This window comes from Pinus tabuliformis, chromosome J (genome assembly GCF_031772625.1).
Source record: "Pinus tabuliformis cultivar Carrire ecotype Pingquan chromosome J, CPIR1, whole genome shotgun sequence".
Lineage (NCBI taxonomy): Eukaryota > Viridiplantae > Streptophyta > Pinopsida > Pinales > Pinaceae > Pinus > Pinus tabuliformis.
The window spans coordinates 694,934,288-694,959,988 of NC_142295.1; the positions used below are offsets into that span (position 1 = coordinate 694,934,288).

The 25,701-nt window shown below is 44.6% G+C and overlaps 1 protein-coding gene across 8 annotated transcripts in view; it reads left to right on the forward strand.

The window, feature by feature from the left end:
- Window positions 1-16,352: 16,352 nt before the first annotated feature.
- Window positions 16,353-25,701, forward strand: part of RNEE/G (RNAse E/G-like protein) — a 424,083-nt gene continuing 414,734 nt past the window's right edge. For 2 of the 8 annotated variants that reach the window (XM_089378340.1, XM_089378342.1), the window contains exons 1-3: window positions 16,353-16,577; window positions 16,704-16,757; window positions 16,954-17,153. In XM_089378340.1, coding sequence (XP_089234466.1) covers window positions 17,038-17,153 — 116 coding nt within the window. In that variant the 5' untranslated portion in view covers window positions 16,353-16,577; window positions 16,704-16,757; window positions 16,954-17,037. Of the gene's footprint in view, window positions 16,578-16,674; window positions 16,758-16,869; window positions 17,154-25,701 lie in introns of all 8 variants that reach the window. The other 6 variants (XM_089378334.1, XM_089378339.1, XM_089378337.1 and 3 more) reach the window with 5 other exon arrangements.

The following is a 25,701-nucleotide window of genomic DNA, read 5'->3' on the forward strand; positions in this document are numbered from 1 at the left end:
ACACACACATATATATATATATATATATATATATATATATATATATACACACATATGCCTATGGTTTATTATTGTGCTTTTATGTGCTTACTTGTATGATGTTTTGATTATAAATTACGCAAATGTCTATCTAATACATGGTTGGCCAATGCATCAGATAATGTGTTTAATCGTCTAGGAATATGTTGATATGTGATAAAATCAAAATTTCTTTCTAACAATTTAACACGTAAGTACAACCTTAAAATGTGACGGTCTCTGACGGAATATCGCCCATTGAGCTGGTGGACGACAAGCTGAGAGTCTAGGTTGACAAGCAATCTACGAATACCGAGATTAATTGCTTCGGCTAATAATTCAATAACAGCGCTATATTCAGCGACATTGTTTGTAGTACAACCTAAACAGACACCTTGAAGGTCTATCAATTCACCGTGAGGATCGTAGATCACCCACACCGCAGAGGACAAATTACGAGTACTGCGGCAAGCACCATCAGCGAAAGCAATGTAAGGTGCACCCGACATTTGCACAAGAAGCAAAAAGACATAATAAGGGGCAATCACGCTTTCACACCAAATCGAAAACATGAAAACTCACACACACACACGCATATCCAAATCGAAGCGCATGAATTATGCATAGTACTTTTTCAAGTACAGCCCATTACGGGGCTTATCAAGAGGATTCCCTTCGTAGTCAATTAGTTCGTAGGCCCCTTTTTGTAACACTCTCTTTACAATGTAAGGACCTAGCCACATGGGCTCGAGTTTGCCTGCCCCCATCTTATCATTGGCTTGGTCGTATAGCAGGACAAGGTCTCCCTCAACAAAGGAACGAGGACGAATGGTATGGTCAAAATGAGTTTTGACTCTCTTCTTTTGAGCTTCAATAGCTAGAGAGGCTAAACGACGGGTCTCGTCTAACCGTTCTAGATAAAGGAGCCGTTCCTCCACCGGAGTGGTGTTGGGAAGCAACTCGACGGCTATTTTCAACGAAGGAATTTCACATTCTATAGGAAGGGTAGCCTCCAGTCCATAAACTAGCTGAAATGGAGTGAACCCGGTGGCATCCTTCACAGAGGTTCGGTAGGCCCACAAGGCAGGAAACAACATCAGATGCCAATTAGACTTATGCATGTCGACAGTGCGTTGAAGCATTGTTACCAAAATCTTGTTAACAGCTTCAACCTGACCGTTAGATTGAGGATAGTACGGGGTTGAACTATCGTGCCGTAAGCCTAGTTGGGTTGTCAACTCGGTCATCATGTGATTATGGAAATGCTTCCCGTGATCTGTGACGATGGCTTGTGGAACTCCGAACCGCGTAATAACATGATTGAACAAAAACTACGCCGTTGTATGACCGTCTTCATTTAATGTGGGCATCGCCCCGGCCCATTTTGTGAAATAATCGACGGCGACAATAATAAACCCATGCCCCCCGGCCGAGCGAGGCTTACAGGTTGTATAATCAATGCCCCATTTTGCAAAAGGGCCTACGGTCACGACAGGGTGCAGCGGGGCCGGTGGCGCACGCATCTTCCGCTGGTATATCTGGCATGCATGACACAAGCGGACAACAAGAATGCAATCTTTAAAAATGGAGGGCCAGAAATAACCAGCGCGAAGGATTTTTTGAGCTGTGGCATATCTAGACATATGACCACCACAGGCGCCAGAGTGGCAGTCATTCAAGACTCTCTCAGCTTCCTCGAGGGCAAGACATCGACGGAGAACAGAGTCAACACCGAGGCGGTACAAGGTGTCTCCTATGATCCGGTAGGGTTGAGATTGATGGAGGATCCGCCACCGAGCATCTTTGGATGGAGCGGGGCGGAACGAGGAGGTCTGTAAATACACAATAATATCCCCGTACCAAGGATCGAGGGTGCTGATCAGAAAAAGAGTTTCGTCCGGAATATGATCTTCTGAAAGAGAAGGTGCAGAAGGGGATGGCAAAGAACAGAGCAATTCAGCGAAGACCAGAGACTTCTTAGACTTGGCAGCAGTGAATTCCAAGTCAAACTCTTGGAGGATTACGATCCATTTAGAGTATTTGCCCCCTAACAACTGACGTGACAATATGTACGTCATCGGGTTGCAGTCAGAAATCACAGTCGTGGAGCGCAACAGGATATAGTGCCGGAAACGTTGGACGGCGCACACAGCGACCAATGCCAACTTTTCAACATAAGCGTAGCGAGTTTCCGTATCCAAGAGGTTGCGGCTGAGGTAATAAATAACGTGCTCATTGCCATCATCATCATCTTGCACTAGAACCATGCCGATAGTGGTATCAGCAGCGGCCAGATATAGGGTGTAATCACGGTGGTAGTTCGGAGGTTGCAATAATGGAGCAGAGACAAGGAGACCCTTGAGTCGCTCAAAAGACTCTTGAGCAATAGCATCCCAATGGAAGGGTGTGTCTCGCTTCAACAACCGTGTAAAACCCTTAGCCACCTCGGCATAATTTGGGATGAAACGTCTAAGGAAATTTGCTTTGCCCTGCAAGCTCTGCAACTGCTGCAAAGAAGCAGGGGGAGGAAGATTCAGGATGGCCTCGACTTTGAGAGGATCCAGACGGATGCCTTCTCGGGAGACGATAAACCCAAGTAGTCGGCCTGATTCCATGTAGAAGACACATTTATGAGGATTGAGCCTAATACGATAGTGTCGACATCGGAGAAAAATTTCGCAAAGATGGGAGGAATGGTCTTGACGCTTGGCTGAATGAGCCAGAAGGTCATCCAGATACGGTTGCACAATGGGTCGAATATCATGAAAGGCATAGGACATCGCACGTTGGAAGGTAGCGCCGACATTTTTTAAACCGAAAGGGAGCTTCTTATAGGTAAAAGTGCCCCAAGGAGAGATAAAAGCGGTCTTATGTTGATCAGCAGGCGCGATGTTGATCTGGTTATATCCAGAAAAAACCGTCCATGAACGAGTAAATTTCGCTTCCTGCACACTCATCAATAAGTTGATCGATGAAGGGTGTAGGGAAGTTATCCTTAGGACAAGCGTGATTGATATCACGGTAATCAACACAGACTCGAATAGTGCCCTGCTTTTTGTTCACAGGAACTATATTAGAGACCCAATCCGTCAGTGGAATAGGGTAAATGAAACCAGCCTTGAGAAGCTTTTCGACTTCTGCTTTGATGGCTGCGGCCTTTCGGGGGTGCACCGGGCGTAGGCGCTGACGGACAGGCTTAGCACCTGGATACGTAGGTATTTCGTGCACCACAATACTAGGGTTGATGCCGGGTATTTCTTCATAGGACCAAGCGAAGACATCACGAAATTCGCGAAATAGAGCGGTGTAAAGTTGAACTTCCTCTGGAGTGCAAGTGACTCCTATGTAAATGTATTCAACAATCCCTGGTTTCACAGAGATGTCGATAGGTTGGATTTGCATGATGCTTCCCATATTGCCCTCAGAAGAAACTTGGTAAAGCTGAATAGGTGTTTGAAGGGGCGAGGATGGGATACACGAAGCAAACCGTTCGAGACATACGGTCATTTCCTGATGGGGAGGGAGAAACGAAGAGCGGTGGTGATGATCCGACCAAGGGAGCTCTTCAAGAGACATGGTCTCTATGATGGCTTCATCGGAAGGAAATATTTCCTTTAATGGATCCGAAGTAGCATCATCTCCTAGCCAAGGGAAATGAACATATGAGTCGGGAACACTGCCCGGAAGAGCAGGTTCAGCAGGGGGAGCCGATGCAGCGACGATTTCGACGTAGTTGAGCTCGGCAGGACTCAACGGCATCATATCGCCCCAGGATTCTTCCTGATTAGCGGGAGGAAGGACCCACGGATCAGAATGCACAGAGATCATGTTAATAGGGGCGAGATTCGGAGGTGGAAGGGGAAAGACACCCATTAGAGCGGGATCTTTAAAAATTCCGGCTCCCACACTCTCGAATGATTTAGAGGTATGCTCCACAAATGGCACATTACCTTCAGAAGAAGAGGCGAAGAACGAGAGCTGGTCCACCGTGACAATCTTCCCCTGATGAGGGAAACGAATGACACAGAAAAGGGAGGAAGCCACGGCTTGCATGGCATATGTCCAGCTACGTCTGAGGAGGAGATTATAGATGAGGTTAGCGTCAACGACTTCTACCTCCACTTCTATCGTCTTTCCTTCCAGGGAGATGGGCAAGCGTTGGAGGATACCATAAGGACGAGACTCTCTTCCATCAAAGGCTTCTAACGTTGTAGGAGACTGACTTAACGTAGGAGAACCAATAGCCTTCCAGCAAGCAACAGACATGATGCAAGTTGAGGCACCTTCATCAATGAATGTACGATGAATTGTTTTGCCATTGATGATGACCTGTATAAGGAAAGCGACTTGGTGGAGTAGTCTCGGTGTAAAGCCCTCAAGATCGAAAGAAATCAAATCTGAGTCAGCCAGGTCTATGCCACCGATAGCCAATAGCAAGGACTTCCTCTGGGAGGGGCAACTCTGGAGGATTTCTAGAGCAGACATAGCAGACGGAGCCTGAGCTAAGTCCTCAACGATGCTATAGTGCTGGGCAGCACGAGCATTAGGGTTGTAAGACGACTTCCGAAGTACACCTTTCGGAGGGGGTCGGGGGATCGTCTCAGTGCTGGGTCTTTCGATGTGGAGAGGACCAGAACTGGACGGAGGAGCGCTGGAGGGGACCTCCGGCTCTTTCCCGGCAGGAGAGGGATATTCTTTTGCTCGAGTAGTAACATGGATGGGAATTGTCCCAGCCATAAATACTTGAGAGCCAAATGAGGAAGAGGGTTGAGATGGGTCTGCCACCATTTGAGTTTGCTGAGAAGGGAAAGGTTCCTTAAGCACAGCAGGAGTCCCAGGAGCACCTTTCAATAACCGACTAACTTCGGACCGCCTTGGGCAGTCTTTAGTGTAGTGATCCTCATCACAGATAAGACAAGGATACTTAGGTTTTCGTTTGGCTCCTTCCTCGGTTGGATTTTTAGGGGAGTCCTGTTTGGGTTGTTCGGTCTTATTCTTAGCTTTCCCTTTCTTCTTCCCTTTCGAGGATTTATCCGCCGCGGTGGACTGAACGGCGTTAACCTCGGAGGTACTTCCAGAATTAGATTGGCCCTGAGAAGTATTTCCATTAGAAGCGTTTTGTTTTTGCTTACCGGGGTTCGCGGCCGATTTCTTTGATGATGAGTTGACAGAGCCAATAACTCCGTCAACAGATGGTTTTGGCGGAGCTTTGGATTGTCCGGGCCTCGGGGCATCTGGAAAATAATCATACAAAGTACCTGACTGAGAGTATACTAAGTCAAGGTACTGAGCACGCGCGATAGCTTGCTCTTCAGTTACACAAGCTCCCATGGCGATGTCTCGCGCGATCGCAGGGACAAAGGAAGTCGTGAACCAATCGGTCAGGAGTTGATCAAGAATCCAAAATTTGATCAAGCGACGACGCCGTCTCCATTCATGTATATGATCGGATATATGCGTAGCCGTGTCCTGTTTGAGAGATGTAAGGAGATGTGTCCCTGTCTCATACCGAATGGGTAACTGAAAATGAGTTAGGAATGCCATAGCCAGCGAGTTGAAATCTTGAAATGTTCCGTAATTGAGCTCAATATACCACTTAGCGGCTGAGCCGGTGAGAGTTCTTTGAAAGAGGCGGAGCCGGATGGAGTCATCAAGCCATCAGTTCGATGAGCACCAAAGATGATAGGTCATGACATGGGCTTGAGGGTCTTCACCAGCTTTGCCATCAAATTTTGGGCAATCACCGGGTATTTTAGTCGGAACTGGTGGCCAATATGGATTATGAAGAATGGGATCATTCGTCAACTTGGACACATCCGGAAGTTCCAACGTCGCTAAGAAAGGCAACTGAGGGTTAAAGGACATTTGTGGCTGTGGAAGAGAGGTAGTACCAGGGTTCCAACCAGGTGGTGGTTGCCCCCATGGACTTTGTCCAGATGGGCCCGGCCCGAAGGGGCTTTGCCCATAGGGATTTTGCCCGTAGGGGTTCTGTCCATATGCAGACAGTTGACCCTGGGTCTGCCCCCCAGCACCCCATGGATTAGCAACTTGACTTGCAGGTGCAACATACTGTTGCTGATAATTTTGATAAGGAGTAACCGGCATTTGTTGATAATTTTGGTAAGGGGTAAATTGAGTTTGCCCCTGGGGTCGCTGGTAGCCATACATTTGCTGAGCTCCATACTGGGCCTGATAAGAAGGCTGCGCTTGGTACGAAGGTTGGGGTCATGGCCCACCTTGCATTTGATAACCAAGCTGAGTCTAGATCCCAGAAGAATGTCCTTGAACAAGCTGGGCTTGGACCATCTGGCCGGAAGGTTGGCCTGGTTGGGTTTGGGACGGACTTGGTTGCCCAGAGGGATATGTCTGTTGGGTACCAAGTTGTCCTTGAACAACCATGGATCGTCCTTGCGGGGCAGATGGTTGAGCGGACTGGACGGCCGGTTGACTTTGAGGTTGACTAGCCTGTCCAGAAGGATGACTGAGCTGGGCAGTGGGTTGGCCTTGCTGTGCAGAGAGCTGGCCCGTTTTCCCAGAAGGATGGCTAGGCTGGGCAGTGGGTTGGCCCTGCTGTACGTAAGGTTGCCCCCCTTGCCCAGAAGGATACCCCTGTTGGACTGCCGGTTGACCTTGTGGAATGTAAGTTTGTCCGGTTTGTCCAGAGGGATAACCCTGCTGAATACCAGGTTGGCCTTGTTGAATATAAGGTTGTCCTGGTTGTCCAGACGGGTAACCTTGCTGGGTACCGGGTTGCCCCGGATAACCTGAAGGTTGAGTCAGATAGGTAAAGGACGGACCGCCAGCAGCCAAAGGTTGTCCCTGATAGGGTTGTCCTTGTAGGCCCCCAGATTGTCCTGGGTAAGACTGGCCATAATATTGCTGCCCCTGGGGGGTTTGCAGATAAGATGGCTGGCCTTGATTAGGTGGTCCTTGAAGCTGTCCAGGTATTGCTTGGCCTCCATGGAAAGAGTGAGTGCTAGGGTCCCAAGTAATGGATAACGGTACCGAAACCTCAACCATAGGTTGAGTAGGCAAGGGTTGAGATAGTTGAAGGTATTGACCGGTAGAATCATAGTAAAATAACGGACCCTGTGCATTCGGATCCCGAACAGGTTGTCCAGAAGCATCATACGACCCTCCTCCTGGAACAGGACCAGAAGAGGGTGGAGCACTTTGTGCAGGGTGGACAACTCTAGGCGAGAGTTCCGGCTGGCCACTACTCACTTGACCGTGATGGGGACCAACACCAGTGTTCAAAGATGAAGACGTTGTTACGGCACTAACGACCGGAGTTGAATGTGCTACACAAACAGTTGGATTTGTCGGAACTGAAGTAACAGGTGTAGTATGGGGTTGTGAAACAAAAGGTCCCGTGGTGGGAGTAACATGAGGATCCCACATGGTCGAAGCAGAAGTCCTGGCAGCTACCCTATCCCTCAACGACTGATAGCGTGGGGGGAGTGGAGAAGTAGCTGGGATGGGAGTGTCGATATTCGACACCACAGGTGTCTCACTCATGCTAGGAGATGTCTCATCCATGTGGGAGGTAGACATTGAAGACGAAACACCAGGTGGGGTAACAGGAATATCGTCGTCGTCAGGCTCCCAGATGGGGTTCCAATGAACTTCGTAACCCTCGTCTTCCGGAGCGCGAGAGTTGATCGGTTGGATACTCGGGATAACAGGAAGAGTATCACTCACAACCGGTACCTCAGGAGCAACGGAAGATGGAGAGCCTTGATCACTTGGAACGGGAGTCGACGGTTCAGCCAGGATGACAAACTTCAAACAAACCTAAGGGAGTCTAACGATAAAAGACCCTACTCAAACTAACGCACACAAGATCTAACCAGGTAATGTTTATCGTGGCCAAATTAATTTTAAGACGCAAAGACACAACTTGACCTTTTCATGTTTTAAGAGTCGAGAAAAGGACAAAAAGGTGGCTCTAGTCGCCTTCGAATGTTTTATGAGCCCGAAGTGACAAACTACTCAAGTGAGCCTTTTCTTTTAAGGAGTCCGAAAAGGATCAAAAGTGACTACTCTGGAGAGACTAGGCAAAGGGTTTACCAGACAATCCGTAAAACTGCTTATACACCTTGGCAATCATATGAAAACCAAGGACTTTCCGTATTGCAGTCAATCTTCCCGAATGCTGTGTTCGGTGTGTTACGGGCTGTAAGGCGGCAGACACGGCTTCCTATGGATCAAGGATGATAACCTAGTGGAGTCTCCCCTATATACGCGACAGTACGTGGGAGCTCAAGTCCGTGCTAGACCACTATCGAGTCACAAAAGGAGGAATCACCCAACCATAGTGTGAAACAACAGTGACTAGGTTTAACGACGCCGGAGCACGTCTCTAGCCTAGACCTCTACTTAGTGAGCGCTATGTTCCAATGCGTTTTTAAGTTCATTCAGTTCATTTTATGGTTGATCTTTGGTTAAGTTTCAGTTTTAGGTCCTACCGTATGTAATCTCTCACAATCTCCTAAATGCAAACTACATGCCAAAGAATATCATTTCGTTCGATGAATGCTAACTACAAGAGAGTTAAGGATCTTTTCAAACAAAATGACCATAAACAAGCACGAATCACTTTGATGCAGCTAATGACAAACAAACGAAACTTTTCTTTTGTTTTAAATCACTAAATCAATGAAAAGCTTATACTTTCAATTAACTAATGTAACGCAACAAAGATGATTCGTTTTCCTTTTCAATGGCAAAGTGCACAAAATGAATTTTGAGAGACAAAAAAGACCAATTTCACTCAATGAGAACACAAACGGATCCCAAAAACACCAAAACAGTCCTTCAAACCAAAAAGAAAATACAAAGGCCTCTTATGAGCTATGTGATCCAAGCTCAAACGAAGCCAAGTGAAACCCAAGCGATAAAGAAACAAATCACTTGAATAACAAAAAAACTTTGACAACTACTGAGCGAATGCAAAGGAATAACCACAATGTTGACCGGACGATCAGAGAACACAAAACACCTCCGGGAGGCTCGACGCACAAAGCCACTAGATGCCCTAGGGCTAAGATGTGAAACCGATAGAAAAAGGCAAACACCCGAATGATGAAGGTCTAAAACCAGTCAAATCAGGATCAAACACACTCCAGTAATTGAAAAAAGATAGCTAGACACAAATCCAAGCTCAGAGGGCTTAAGGACAAGCGAACTTGAAAAGTTGACAGGCCTGGAGCGATTGTCAGGCTGCAACTCGGGCCTTTATAGGATTGGCGTGGGTTGTCTTTGAGCAACTTGCGCCAATAGCGCGACTGTTAGGCTAAAAAGTGCGCTAATCAAGTTAACTTGAATCAAAACAAAAGCAGGTGACCCAGGGCTTGAGAACAGTATCTAGGCAAACCAGGAAGCAAGAAACAACAAGAAATTTTACCCAGAAAGCTATCTAAGCAATCAAAACAAGAAAAACCAAAGAGACAAGACAAACTCCAAGTTGTTTAGTTTGTAAACCAAACCGGAGATTGACTGAAGTGGCGTTGATCTACTTCGCTAATGCAAAGCAATAACATTTCGAAGGCTACCTGGCCGTGCTTCAGGCTCCTTCTAAAGTTTACAAATCAAACAACAAGATCTCCCCAGTGGAGTCGCCAAATTGTTGTTGAGGTAAATCCTCTCTGCGGACAGAGACGATCCCTACTAGCCCAGACCGGGTCTAGCAACAATCACACAATGCTATCACGCAAGTTCCTAACTGCTAATACAAAGTAGATGATGAGAACCTACTTGGATTCCAACGCTAGTGTTCGTCGAAGAGATGTCGCCCTCGTTCCTTTGCCTTGGCCGGTCACGATCCGCACAATCTCCGTGATAGGATACCTGCACACGCAAAGAACAACACGAAAACAAGCGTAAAATCTAGTAGATGCAAATATATATCAGTCAGAAAAGATATAACTCAACATCAAACATGAGACACTGAGAGTGGAACCATAATGATAGTCATCTATTATTAATAAATAACAAAGAAGGATACAACCATTGTTCTGACGTCAAATCCTCCTTTGGCTGGGTAGTCAGCTACACAAGTCTTGCAAAGCTTGTTGGGATGAGGGACAAGCCTCTCTCTCTTTGGGTGACAAGAATCTCCTTACTTAGATTTGGCCTTATGAGTGCAAAGAAGGCTCTTGTAGCTTCAAACTCTTAAACTCCTGGAACTATTGTAATTCTAACTATTGTGACTAGCTTGCTCAGGGCATAGAGGCAAGCTTTTATAGATAGAGAGGGAAAGAGATAGGATCAATCACATTATTCATGGGATTGGCTTTATCACTTGGAAACTTCCATGAAAGGTGGCAAACCACTTTCCCTTCTATGGAGATTCGAAGCCAAACCATCCTAGCTCAACATAGATTCAGTTGGTGAATGGGTTGAAGAGAACCTTCGGGAGTTTGGTCGTTGAAAACTTTACTCAATTCGGTTGGCGCGAGTGCGACTCTGGGACAGAGCGCCAATGGCGCGCCCTTTAGAGAGGATTTCCCTCATTTGCGCGGGCAGTGAACTGTGAACCCGCGCTAATGTAAAAAGAGTTGTTTTCATGAGGATTTTGCAAGAGATGTCTTCAGGGCAAATGAAGCTCATACTAAGAGGAATATGATGCAAGTGGTTTCAGGTCATGTCACTTCTCACAGGTCCCGGAATGAGTCCTCCAGTATGCGGGTGAGGGATAACAGGGATGGTGACAAACGGTGACAAATTGCTGTGTAACAAATCTAGTAGACATCCTTCCCAAAAATGGTTCCTACACTTGGAACAACAGGAGAGGAGGAACCAATAGGATTGCCTCCCGTCTGGATAGATTTATGATCTCGGAAAGTATCTTACTCGAAGGAATAACAATGGACTCTGACATTCTTCCTAGTGGAGGATCAGATCACTGGCCAATAGCTTTGGAAGCAGCCTTCCTATGCACCCCTAGAAATAAGCCCTTCAGATTTGAAAAGTTCTAGTTAACTCATCCCGACTTTGCAAACTTGCTGAAGGAATGCTGGTGTGAACCATTAGATTTAAGAGAAACCAAAATGTTCAAGCTCCAAAGCAAACTAAAACACATCAAAAACAGAATTAAAGATTGGAATGCAGCCGAGTTTGGAAACAACTTCCAGGAAAAGAACATCATCAAAGGTAAGTTAAATCTAATTCATAAAGAATGGGCTTCAGGGAACTATAGAGAAGACTCAAAAGAACACGAGAAGGTACTGATGCAGCAATGGCAACTCCGTTGCCAATAGGAAGAGACATTGTGGAAACAAAAATCAAGGATCCAATGGCTAAAGGAGGGAGAACAAAATACAAAGTTTTTTCATAGATCGACGCTGGACTACAGGGGGGCAAACAAAATCCTTAGGCTCAACAATGAAGCAGGGGAAACTCTTCAAAATCACAAGGAAATATCAACACTGCTCACCAGGCACTTCAAGCATATAGCTCAGGAAACGCAGGAAGAAAGATCAGAGGCCATAGAGGAACTAACCCAAGCTATACCCCACATCATAACCTCTGAGCAAAACTCTGCTCTGCTAAGAAAGGTCTCGATGGAGGAGGTGGAAGACGCGGTCAAGAGTATGCCAAATGATAAGGCACCGGGGCCTGATGGTTTTACAATCAACTTCTACAAAGCTTGCTGGCCAACTATTAAAACAGAGGTATGGGAAGTTGTCGAAGACTCCAGACGTTCCGGCTCCATTCTCAAATCCCTGAACTCCACTTTCCTTGCACTAATTCCTAAGGAAGAAGAAGCCAACTCCCCTGATAAGTTTCGACCTATAGCTCTCTGCAATGTGATATATAAAATCATATCTAAAGTTATAGCCAACAGACTTAAGCCTATTCTTCCTGACTTAATCTCAGAAGAGCAGTCAGGCTACGTGGAGGGCAGGCAAATCTTAGACAACATCCTTTTAGCACAGGAGATGGTTCATACCCTGCACACAAGGAAACTACGAGGCATGCTGATGCAGCTAGATCTCTCCAAAGCCTTCGACAAAGTCAACTGGAATTATCTGGAGGCCACTCTGAATGCTTTTGGCTTTGACAAGCAATGGACCAAATGGATCCTTGCTCTGATTAAATCTACCAATTTTTCCATTCTGGTCAATGGCTCCCCCTCTGCACCTTTCTCCCCCTCCCGAGGCATTAGACAAGGAGACCCTCTCTCCCCTTTCCTTTTTGTGATCCTTATGGAAGGGCTCAGCAGGCTCATTCACAAAGCAAGAGAGGAAAGGAAACTCAAAGGCTTACACCCTTTCCCCTCCATTCCTGCAACAACGCACCAGCAGTTTGTCGATGACACAATGCTGCATGGCACTCCAACTGTGAAAGAAGCTATGGCCTTCAAAAACATTCTAAATCTCTTTAGCAAAGCTTCAGGCATGGAGATTAACCATGCTAAATCGACTATCTTCTTCTTTAACACTCATCCTGCCATCCAGAACCATCTTTCCAGCATTCTTGGCTTCCGAAAAGGCACTCTACCATCTAAGTATCTGGGAGCCCCTCTCACTACTAAGCCTTGGCTAAAAATTCACTGGGAAAAAATCTTAGCGAAACTGGAGAAAAAATGCAAGCATTGGACTCACAGGGCTCTTAACTTTGCTGGGAGACTAGTCCTCACCAAAGCAATACTGCAGGCCATCCCGCAGTATTTGCTATCCATCATGTCGGCTCCTAGCGGTATCCTTCAGAAAATTAGAGCTATACAAAGATCTTTTCTGTGGGGTGGCAATGTTGAGAAAAAGAAATGGGCACTAGTGGCCTGGAACAAACTATGCACTTCGAAAGCAGCAGGGGGTTTAAGTTTAATTGATCCCCACACCATCAATATGACATGCAGAGCCAAGTTGTGGTGGCGCTGGCTGAAGGAAACCAACCTACCTTGGGCCAGACACTGGAAGGAGAAATACACTCCTAACTACAACGAACAGGACCTAATCAGGATACAGGAAACACCGGAGGGTTCTCCAATATGGAATTTAGCTAGAAGAAACCGCAACTTAGTTCAGGACCACAGCTTCTGGGAGATCCGCAATGGGGAAACGACCCTCTTCTGGGAAGATGCCTGGCAGCAGCTCCCAAAGCTGGAAAAACTAGAGCTTGAAGAGTTTAAAAGAGAATGCCAGAACAGGGGAAAATTTACCGTCCACCACTACTGGAATCCTAACAGCTGCGACCAGGAATGGAGAGAATGGGCACTCCAGGACACTGAGAACCCAATTGAAGGAAACAATAATACAAAGGACCTTCTGAACTACATAAACAATCGAAATATCAGAAAGACCACAGAAAGCGACATACTGAGATGGGGTATGAAAGGGAGTGGTAACTTCACTCTCAAAGAGGTTAGAGAACAGCTAGAACACTCAGAGTAGATGGAGGCGATACAATGGAGCAACAAGGTATGGGATGCCATGTTCTGGCCTAAAATAAAAACCTTTCTCTGGCTCCCCATGAGGAGAAAAACTCTCACATGGGAGAACCTGCGCAAAAAAGGTTTCGAAGGCCCCTCCATATGCCCTATGTGCAATCAAGCAGAAGAAACCATGAACCATCTTTTCAATACCTGTGAATGGGCTGATCACCTATGGCAAGGGATGGAAACTATATTGCAACAAACAAACAGAGATAGGGAATCCATTCAAAATACCATCATGAATTGGCCAAGCAAATACTCTAACAACGTAAGAATCAACAACATATGGAAAATCCTACCCGGCTTCATAACTTGGACCATATGGAAAGAAAGAAATCGAAGAATCTTTCAAAGTGAGCACAGAAATATAGAGTACCTGCAAAGCACCTTAACCCAAAACATGCGTCAATTAATCTTGGTAAAATGCAAGGCAGATCCTGACAACCAACCTTCGGCCGAGGACCAGCGAATTCTGAATGCCTTCAACCTGCTCAACGAACAACAACTGGGATCCACTGCGCAGCAGCAAAACCTAAACACTGAGCCGAAGGGCTGGAAGCGTCCGCCAGAAGGGTTTCTAAAGCTAAACTTTGACGGTGCCTCGAGAGGCAATCCCGGCCCAGCAGGCATTGGAGGAATCATCCGAAATCATGAAGGAGAAATACTTCACATCTACAGTAAAGCTCTTGGGGAAGGCACAAATAATGAAATGGAATTTGCAGCTATGGAAAAAGGGCTAAGGATTCTCCGAATGAACCAAACAAGCAAAGCAGTAATTGAGGGAGATTCAGAAGTAGCCATAACTGTGGCCAAGAAAATCTACGGGGGAACGCCAGCCAGCAGAGTCACAAAACACTGGCGATTGTCCAAGGTCACAGACAACATTGCCAAGCTGATAGGAGAAATGAAAGGCCTCATCTTTCAGGCGGTAAGGCGAAATGCCAATTCGGTTGCTGACCACTTGGCAAATCATGGGATTGAACACCCCAACGAAATATGGGACAGCTGTTGGCAGCAGGTTGACAACCAACAATTAAGGGGAAAATGCATCCAACTCTCACGGTTAGATATGGTGACGGCAGAGGAGTCCGACCGGAGGGTCGAATAGCCCAATGCCATAATTGCTTGAACAGGCTGACTAGACATGCTCCATTAATTTCCAGCAGGCCGCGAAGGACAAACAGGATGAGGGCAACTATGACAGAAGCATGTGACAAAGATTTGTGCAGGTTCATAATCTGTGGTGATATGAGCCGCCGAAACATAATAAGGAAAAGGGACACTTGGCACAACTTGGAGCAAGCAGGGAGCGGTGACCGTAAAGGGATTCAATTATTCCACAACCCAACCAAAATTCCATCACGCAGCAATTATGGTGATCTGACGTGCAAGTTGCACAAAGTTAAACGATCACACACCGGAAATCTCCCCGAAATTCGTTATTTAACCACTCTCAAAGGCCAAACGAAAAACATTGTCTCAGCGTGCAGCAAAACAAATCCTCCTCACTCTGTAAACAGTGCTCAGGATAAAGCTAGGCAAGTTAGAAATACAATGGCAGGGGAGGGCAGCCGCAACAAATCCGCCAACCACGATCTGCAACAAGCAAGAGAGATGTATGAGAGGCGAACCTCGCAACGGAACAAGCGCAAGATTATTGACTTAGAAGCCACTGTCCAGGACGAGGAAAGCAAGCTCTCTGACCAGCAAATCGGGAAAGAAGTTGATTGGCTCCAGGACCCTGGAACTCCCAACACTCGAGCCACTCAATTCGTAAGAACTCAAGCGGAAAGTTGGCACATGAAGACCCTCCTCGCGAAAGTAATGGACATCCAAGGTGAACACGTAGAGCAACTGCATAAGCTTAAGCAGTTTGCAGAAACCATGTCACATGATCACATGGCGGTGGTGGAGAGCAACGAATTCAAGTTAAGCGCGATACACCAACAAGTCGACACCATGGATAACAAACTCACTGTTCTAATAAAGCTTCTATGACAAACCATCGGGCAAGACAACAAGCCTTCCGACATGCAGAAGGGTGAACCGTCGAGAGACCAGCAGGGCAATTCGCCCAGGCCAAGATCTACTCCGGTCATGGAGATGTTCAAGCGCATTTGACTTTGCAGTCTATCAGACCCCTCGTCCCCAACGGTCTTCTTTTGCCTCGAGGCTTGCCACCCCTGCTTTCCTCCTCTCAGCAGGTTATTATGTTATCTGTCTAGGTTTCCTCTGTCTATGTCTGTTGTCTACTCTTGTTATATGCTGCCCTGCGTGGTGTGCCGGTTCTCAGTTTCCTGTTATTATATCTTTTCTAGTCTTCAACCACTCTGTTCTCTTCTGGTATCATGTGGTAAGGCCTGCAGCTTAGCGACCAGTAATATGCTTCAGCAGAAGTTTTGTACTATATTTTGTTTTTGTTAATATCAAAGCTTACTTACACAAAAAAAACAATATAAATTTTGACAGTACCTTCCCTTTTTACAACTTTTTCCCCATCAAACCTCTTCTTCCAAACCTAATCCAATTAAAATTTTATACACAAATTGGTATAAATACCTACCATCACATTCTTTCCACATAAATTCATCTTCCAACTAGTTAAACTTCTATTAACCCTAATCCAATTAAAACTTTATACACAAATTTGTATAAGAACCTCCCATCACATTCTTTCCCATATAAATTCATCTTCAATTTGGGAAGCTTCTAATAATGCGCACTTTAAAAACATTAAGAATTGAAAAATAAGCATACCGACAAATTAAGGTTTTATATATCGGTAGATACATGAAGTAGGTAGGTTTGTAAAGTAAATAATTAAAAAAATTATATATATTTGTGAGGGGTATACGATGTTTGCATCCAAGTGACTCGCTTAATAAAACGTTTGAAATAATTTAATCCTTTTGTTGCTTCAAATTCTAATGTATAGCGAGCTTCAAATATGTCGGCTTATCTAGTCATGAAGAAGAGAAGGATAGGATTTTGAAACACCGAAAGAAAAGCCTCTGAGCACGTTTACCTCACCATTTATGTATTGCTACTGTCCATTCGTTCCCCTTTCTAAAACCCAGTTGTCTGTCACATCATTTTGCACCTGAAAACAACCCAAAACTTGGTATGTCCATTACAAGCACTGTGATAACTTAATCGCAGCCATTTTTTCTTATAGTCTGATAATCTTTCTACTCGTTTATTTTTGTAATAAATTGTAGTACTTGGCATGGGTTTTGTGATTCTTCAGTAACTTCATTGAAATTATCCCGCCGGCAACTGTTCTGGCTCTTTCTACAACAAGGTATTTCATTGTTTCTTCTGATGGTTTGTGAGGCTTTCTTCTTCACAGAATATGAACTTGGTTTATTTGTTTCTTTTCCTCAATCCATGCCATTAACTTTGTTTTGTATCAGTTGGTTCTGCATATCTTCATTGAGGAAAGGAGATATACATTTCATTACGTATTGATGTTGTGTCTCTGCTGAGAATGCTTACAGATGGTTCATGGAAAACTATGAATGCTTGTTCGTTCAATGAATTTCCACTGCCAATTCTTATAGGGCTCAGTCAAAGTTGTTATCATGGAGGTTTGGGATTATTTCAATCCCCAGCAAATATGTTGGCGACGAAGCATTTCAACGTCCAAGTTCAAAAAGCCGGAGTTAAGACGCTACCCATTAGCACGCCGTTTTAGTTGGTAATTTCTCTTCTTTGCAATGTTATGTTAGTGATTACTTGATTTTACTCGGAATTTTACCATGGAGTTTTTTGCCTACGTTTGAAATATATAGCATTTGGGTTTGAACTTTGCACATACTTTTCTCACGTTCACTGAGAGCAGGCACAATATTTATGTGAGAATTTAATAAAACACATGCTATAGCACCTTCCATACAATCAAACTTTGGGGATTGACAATTGTCAAGGGCTGGTCAGACATAGTCCCACCATCTTCTCTTTTGAAAAAAAGGAAAAATTATGGGCAGAAGAGTGCTAAGTGGGCTGATTGATGAATGAGTACTTAGTACCAAAGGCAAAAAATAATTGGGTTTGAACATGTCAAAAATGGAGTGGGTAGATGTTAGCCTCAAATTAGACCCTTGGTCATTTTGAATTTTATTCTAATTTTTCTTGATGGCATGTGGTTGATGGTAGTGTTTTTCCAAAGGTGATGATGTACTTGATTACAAAATGAATTGAAATGAATATAGAATACAATAATAATAATAAAAATTATAATATAATTAAGGACATAATCTAACTAAGGGACACATTTGTTCACCTTCTTAACTAGTCAATGCATATAAGTATAACATCACAAGGTTCATTGTATGAATCAATATCACTTGTTCATTTATCTATTATATAATTATTATCTTATATGGATTTTAAGTTTTAACTCTTTTTCCTTATGATATGGGAAAAGTTGCACAAAGCGGGGATATTTTTTGAAAGCAAAGCGTCGGAAGCATCATTTTCTAAAAATCTAGGAAGCGAAGTGTCTTGGAAACATCTATTATATATACATATTTTTTTATATTTTTTGCATTTATATTAAAAAAATCCAAAATACCAAATTAGTTGTAGAAGATATGAAAGCATATATATTTGTACATAAATCAAGATAGATATGGCATCCATTGTATGTCAATGATTAATTATTCAAGCATCAACCATATAGATGCATCAACCATCTAGAATCTAGATTCCTCTCCTTTTGTCTAGCCTTCGCCTCTACTTCGATTCTCTAGGGATATGAGTCAACATTGCCCGATTTGAGCAATGGCCTAATCCAAGCATTATAATATGGTAGAGAAAGCTTAAAATGCTTTATCAATGATTTTGACTTGAGTGAAGGGTACATTTTTGCTAAGGCCATGACAAAGGAGTTCAACAATCAACACCACCAACACTGGGGTACATATAGGGCTTGGTGCTCTTGATTAAATGCCATACATACCCTCATATATGATATAATCTAATGAAATGCCACAATCCCATTGATCCTGAAATCTTGAAAAAAGGTAAGTTTGCTGAATTTTGAATGGGATATGAAATTCTATTTTCTCCATATGAAGTTTGATGAGGTTGGAGCCACTCTCAAACATCCTAAGTTATTTCATGGTAATGTTAAAAATTTAAGTAAAAAGATGAAAATGAAATGTTGGCAGAAAAATGATGTATGAGTTGAGACCCTAGGTTCAGGCACAGGGGCCAACAAAGGCTCTGTTGTAGTCTAGCTAATGCCAACATTTTCACCCTACCTAGGAAGAATAAGGCATCTCACTTGAGGCGTGCCATGACCTTACTTAGTTAAGGGGCTAGAATCTAGTATTAGGAGAAACCATATGGAGACTATCAACACTCAATAAACCGAGAACTAGAACAACAAAGGTGAAATCACGATAGCTCAAGCATTCAAGAAGAAAATATAATGTGCATGTGCAATCATAATAAAATTTTTAAATGACCACATCCAATCACACATGAAGACTCTCATATAACCCTGTAACTCCTTCCATTAGATTCAACAACATTACAACAATACATCGGGCTCAAAGGCCTCAGTGATAGAACAAAAACTAACATAACAAGATATTACATGAGCAAGATAAGATAGAATAGGGCTTGATAGGCTCTGCGAGCATTTCGGTGCACTCCTTGCCTCCTTCTTCTGGCTTTTCCCTTCGATCTTCTTAAACCCTGCACTCGCTTGGATTACTTCTTCTCCCTCAGATGCTCCACCTTTTCCCTCTGTCAACTGCCTCTGTTGCTTGGCTGTGTCTACTTCCTTGACTGCCAGTGTTCCTTTCAGCTCGACTGTGACTGCTCGAGTCCTGATTTCCCTGGCCGGTCCTCCGCAACTGCTAGTCATTGGCGGGTCCCTTCCTTCTCCATCTGTCTCCTCCGCGACTTCCCAATGGTTACCTTCGGTCAAAATGTGGTCAATCTTCAAAACATGTCACAACTTAGCTTTCAAAACGAAGAACCCAACAAGCCTCGACCTTGAGTCAATCATTTGCTGGTGCTGGTGGTGCTTCCCACTGTTGCGATGCTTCTTCCTGTGCTGCTCCTCCTTGATTGGTTCCTGTGAACTCATTGAGAGCCGCCTGCCATGAGGCTGTGAGAATGCTCGCTTGATCTAGGAACTACGCTGTGAATTCGATGGTAGGATGGGCAGGGTGGGCCATTAAGAGGGTATTACATTGAGTGTCTATGTCCTTGTTGATTTGCTGTAGTGTCTCTCGCTGAGCTTGTGCTGGTGGCTTAAGGTCATGGTGCAAGTGCTTGGCCTTGCTTGACTCATCCTTGATTTGTTGGATTTGGGTTTTGAGGGCATCCACTTGTGCCAAAAGATCCTTTCACTGGACCTTGTCCTTGGAGGCCATGGCTTGGTTGAAAAACGGATTGGCCTGTTGATGCGAGGGGTAAATCGGTTGATTTCTTCGTGCAAGGCAGCTTGACCAATCGCGAACTTGTGCTAAGAGTCCCTTGGCTTCCTTCGTAGCCTAAATGATAGAGGCTTTCAGACAAGCCACTTTTGCGATTTTCTGCTCAATCTCACTGGTATAATGGGAAGTGGGATTTGGTAGTGCCCTCTGAGTGGCAGGATGTTAAGTTTAGGTATGTTCTATGCTTAGAGCAATTTATTTCAATTTTCATAGTTAGCTCAATATCTTTTCCAGACTAGCAATCACATCAACATTAAAGTAAACTGCAGATAGAACATCAACATAAATTGCAAAAGACAAGAGGACACAAGATGTGGCGCTAGCCAGGGACAAACCCCAATGTGGGGAAACCCTTGATCAATTCTTCTTATATGTTCTTCAATAGTTCAGTAGAGAGAGAGAGAGAGAGAGAGAGAGAGAGAGAGAGATAGTACATTTACAACATAAGTCAACACTTCGACTTTCTAGATTCATTTCTACATGAGATCAGTTGAAGACATGCTGCTTCAACTAATTCTCCAAGGTGACTCCTTCACATATCATTGTGTTGCATCTCGTCCACATGTTGCACGTCACCGTGCTGCACCATGCTGCACTCATCATCACAGTGCTGGACCTAATGACCATGCTATGCACTTCATGCTGTTGCTCCTATCACTGTGCTGCTCCAATCACTGAGCTACCTTCATCACGGATCTGCACCCAATGCTGCACTCATCACTGATCTGCACCCAATGCTGCTATCATCATTGATCTGCACTCCTCATGCTGCACCATGCTGAGCTTGCACTATGCTGCATCCAAATGCATGCTGCACACATCATGCTGCTACACCGTATCATCATGTTGTTGCACTAGCTGTCTCTGCTTCATGAAATTGGACTCAGTCAATGATAGTTTGCAGCTGCCATCATGATGACTGGTTAGGGCACCAAGCAGTTCTCCAACAGTGATCAAAACAGCCTAGGACAGCTCCTGGGATAACCTGCTGATCTGGGCATATAAATAAGCCTCAAACATTCATAAACAAACCTTGACTGTGGTGTTATGGCCTGCGGCCTAACACACAGTCTTCCTGTAGCTTCCAGGCAGCGAAAACATTATACTTGTTCCTCCAACAAACCTGATCTAGAGCTGCTCTAACTTGACCCTCCTACAAGAAGAAAACGCAGACAAAACGATGCCTAAACCCATGCCTAGGAACAACCTTCTTTCATGCTGTTATCAGAATTATTCTTGTTGCGTTTAGGGCACCTTTGTTGTGGCCTAGGGTCAGTTAGTGGCTGCAGATTATGACTTCTCAAATTTGCTGCTAAATCTTCTTCCTTTGCTGCGTATTAGGTCTTCATAGAATGCGGCTTTAGGCTCTTTATTACTGCGGATTTAGGGCTCTCTTGACAGTGAATTATGACTGCGTATTAGTATCTCTTGGACAACGTATTAGGACCTTTCCTAACTGCGGATTAGGGCCTTCTTCTAGATCTCGGTTCAGCCTCCTTTATACAACGTATAGGAGCCTCCTTTAACTGCGAATATAGTGGTGCATTAGACCCTCTTTTGCTGCAGCTAGGGCATGGCTAGATCCCCTTCAACTGTGGCTAGGTGTTCCTCCCTTCAACTGCGTCAGGGGCACCTTGACTTGCTGCGTAAAACCCTTTCTTCATTGCGTTAAAATCTCCTCCATGATAGCGTTAGGATCTAGGGCATCCTCTAGGGCAGTGTATCCTCTTTAGATCTCTCCTCCCACCAAAGCACAAAGACAAGTGGAGAGGAAGAGATCACCAAGAGGATGTGTGCCCAAATGACTTTCAAGACACCTCTATTTATACTAAAACGTTGAGCACAAGTGGGGTTTATTTGGTTGCTGGCCAACCTTGACGAATTGTCCCATAACACAAATAAATTCATATCTCCATGAATACTTATCGAAATCGGATGATCTTTAGATCAATCCTACACCTCTCGATGAGAGGGATCCAAGAAAAATATCAGCTGCCATTAATAAGATGACCCACATGGAGTTTGGCCCTAGTTGCCAATTTTAACACTCCGTATCAACTAGGGAGAACTCCATCCGCTGATCCATATGTCTGACTGTACTATCTCTACCATCAGTGCCTTGCACTGCTCTGCTCTGCTTGACCATGAAGAAGAAGAATTGATCGAGAATGTCTCATACCATTCTCTATTGACCCGAAGTCAGTTTCATCTGAAGAGAGTGTGTCATATCACTCTTACTGACCCGAAGTCAGTTTTATTGATCCTAGATCAATATCACAAGAGAGTGTCTCAAACCACTCATACTGATCCCATATTAGTTGGAGGTCATCCTAGCATAGGGAGTACGGTAGACACAACGATGCGTCCATCGATAGTACTACTATGGTCCCTAACCCCATTTCCCTGCTCATTGATAAGATGAGAGGTACTTCCCATGAGTCCCAGACTGCATGGGTAGGATGCCTCGACAGGAGAACTAATCATCCTGTCCCACAGGAGAACGAATCATCTTGGCTCACAGGAGAACGAATCATCCTGCCCCAAAGTCGCCTCAAGGTATCATAGGGGAAGGTTGAACATTTCACCCTATACATAGCGCACCACCAGGGGAGGGTGAGTCGCCCTGTGGTCGTATGTCGCTCCAGTAAGTACCCCAAGCCCCCCAGAGCTCCTAGAGCTCAATGCATGCAACATGCAGGACCCTTATAAGAAGGTCTCTCAATGACTCCAAGTCGTTCGGGACAGATTTGACCTTTCCCCGGGGTTTTGACAAAATGTCTGCGGCCTGTACATCAGTCTCAATGCGATGGAGCCTCCTCGCTCATCGACTTAACATATCCTAGATAAGGTAGTATCTGATGTCCATCTACTGGAGCAATCATCGAATATGGGATTCCTCAACAATCAAATCCTCCCCCTGGTTGTCACAGAGGCTCACGGTGTTATTCATCATATGTACAAACAGCGCATTGAAGAGCTTCCACAACCAGGCAACATCATACGAGATCATACTCGTAGCTATGTATTCGGTCTCGGCGGTGCTTATAGCAACCGACTTCTGCTTCCTGCTCATCCATGATATCGAAGCAGATCCCAAATAGAACCAGCACTAAGAAGTGCTCTAGTGATCCTCCACATTGCCTGACCAGTCAGCATTTGAATTATCATGCAGCTTTATATTTTCGGCAGTGTATCTCAATCTATGGGAGATTGCGCCCTGAAGATATCTCAGAAGATTCGTGGCACCAATCCAGTGAGGGTCAACCAAATATGAGCTCACCATGCTAACTGCAAAACATATGTCCAGACGGAAGTTCACCAAGAACATCAATGCAAATGGGTTTATGAAACTCAGAGGCATTTCTCAAATCTGGTTCGGCATCATCACCATATAACTTCTGAAAGTTAAGATCCTCGAGATAGTCATGGGCTTGCAGTTTACCATTCCACATCCGGAATCCAATTCCCTCTTACTTCTGCAAATGAGAGGGTCTGCACCTGTCAAAAATAGGTCGTTCTTAGAAGGTGCCGGTATGAGAGGTCTATCATCCACAACCTTCGAGCAATGGTTTGGATCGGTTTCACTCCTAGTGAATCTCAGCTTCATCAGACAATTATCAATCCTCTCATACTATGCCCGAGGTGTTTTGCTTCAAGCCATAGAGGGATTTCTTCCACTTGTATACATGAAATTATCGATCATGAATCTCAAACTCTTCGGGTTGTTCCAAACCTGTGGACCTGCTACATGAGGGGAATGGTTCTCATGTAAGATTTTCCTTCGGTATATCTCAGTCATGTACCTTCATGCTCTTCTTGAATTCAGGCATCTGAGTCACCATCTGACTCACATTGGGTAGGGCCCCATAAGTAGACATCCGGTGCGATGTGTCAACTGATATGGTCCCCCAATGGACCATCCTGCAACTTGATAGAAATTGCCAACCCTGAACTCAAAGCATCTTAGAAAATTTTATTTTTAAACACGTACCTTTCCATCGATGAATTCCACCCTAAAACTTTTGACTTCCATTGTCGAAATGGACACCAGGTTCTTCTTACAATATAAAAGAGATTTTGTAAATGAATCGAGTTACTCTCATTCAATTGAGGGGTAACATTTCCTACACCCTTTCTGGGATAGGTGGCATCGGCTCCAAGTATAATCCCACGATTGTTTCCATTTCCGCTAAATTAGAGAGAGCACCCTTCTATTCGATGGAGTGCCTTGAAGCACTACAATCAATAAGCCAGATTCCCAAAGAATCTGAAGGAGAGGGCCAATGCAAGATAATGCTTCTTTATCTTATCAGAAACAACATTTGATTCTTCATACCTGGAGTTCCTTGCTTTCTCTGAAGAGTCGGCCGTTTCCTTGATGACCTGCATTACCTGTCATTCCTCTGATCATTGAAGATGTCCCTGGAATGATTGTTATCATCATCAAGTGATGTGTCCCTGCCTCAGACACTCTTTCACATAATGGCTGAACTTATTACAACCAAGGCATCTGCCTTTCCTTCCACCCTTAGATCCAGACTTCCCATTGGAGTGATCTTTAGGTAGGCCATCATAAACTTTCGCTGCGCCATTCTGATAAAATTCTCTGCTTCGAATTCACCCTTGGTGAATTTGATGAGGGATGAAGAATCCATTGATCCTTTTGTCCTTTCCCAATTGTCTTCGGTGATTGCTCTTTCACTCTTGCTTGGGCATTGTCTTCACCTCAGCTCCGATACCATGTTAAGTTTAGGTATGTTCTATGCTTAGAGCAATCTATTTCAATTTTCACAGTTAGCTCAATATCTTTTCCAGATTAGCAATCACGTCAGCATTAAAGTAAACTGCAGATAGAACATAAACATAAATCGCAGAAGATAAGCCAAGAAAAGAGGACACAAGATGTGGCGCTAGCCAGGGACAAACCCCAATGTGGGGAAACCCTTGATCAATTCTTCTTATATGTCCTTCAATAGATCAGCGGAGAGAGAGAGAGAGAGAGAGAGAGATAGTACATTTACAACAGAAGTCAACACTTCGACTTTCTAGATTCATCTCTACATGAGATGAGTTGAAGACATGCTGCTTCAACTGATTCTCCAAGGTGACTCCTTCACCTATCATTGTGTTGCATCTTGTCCACATGTTGCACCTCATCGTGCTGCACCACGCTACACTCATCATCACAGTGCTGGACCTAATGACCATGCTATGCACTTCATGCTGCTGCCCCTGTCACTGTGCTGCTCCAATCACTGAGCTTCTTTCATCATGGATCTGCACCCAATGCTGCACTCATCACTGATCTGCACTCAATGCTGCACTCATAACTGATCTGCACTCAACACTGCACTCATAACTGATCTGCACTCAACGCTGCACTCATCACTGATCTGCACTCCTCATGCTACACCATGCGGAGCTTGCATTATGCTCCATCCAAATGCATGCTGCACACATCATGTTGCTGCACCATATCATCATGTTGTTGCACTAGCTGTCTCTGCTTCATGAAATTGGACTCAGTCAATAATAGTTTGCAGCTGTCATCATGATGACTGGTTAGGGCACCAAGCAGTCCTCCAACAGTCATCAAAACAGCCTAGGACAGCTCCTGGGATATCCTGCTGATCTGGGCATATAAATAAGCCCTCAAACATTCATAAACAAACCTTGACTGTGGTGTTATGGCCTGCGGCCTAACACATAGTCTTCCTGTAGCTTCCAGGCAGCAAAAACATTATACTTGTTCCTCCAACAGACTTGATCTAGAGCTGCTCTAACTCGGCCCTC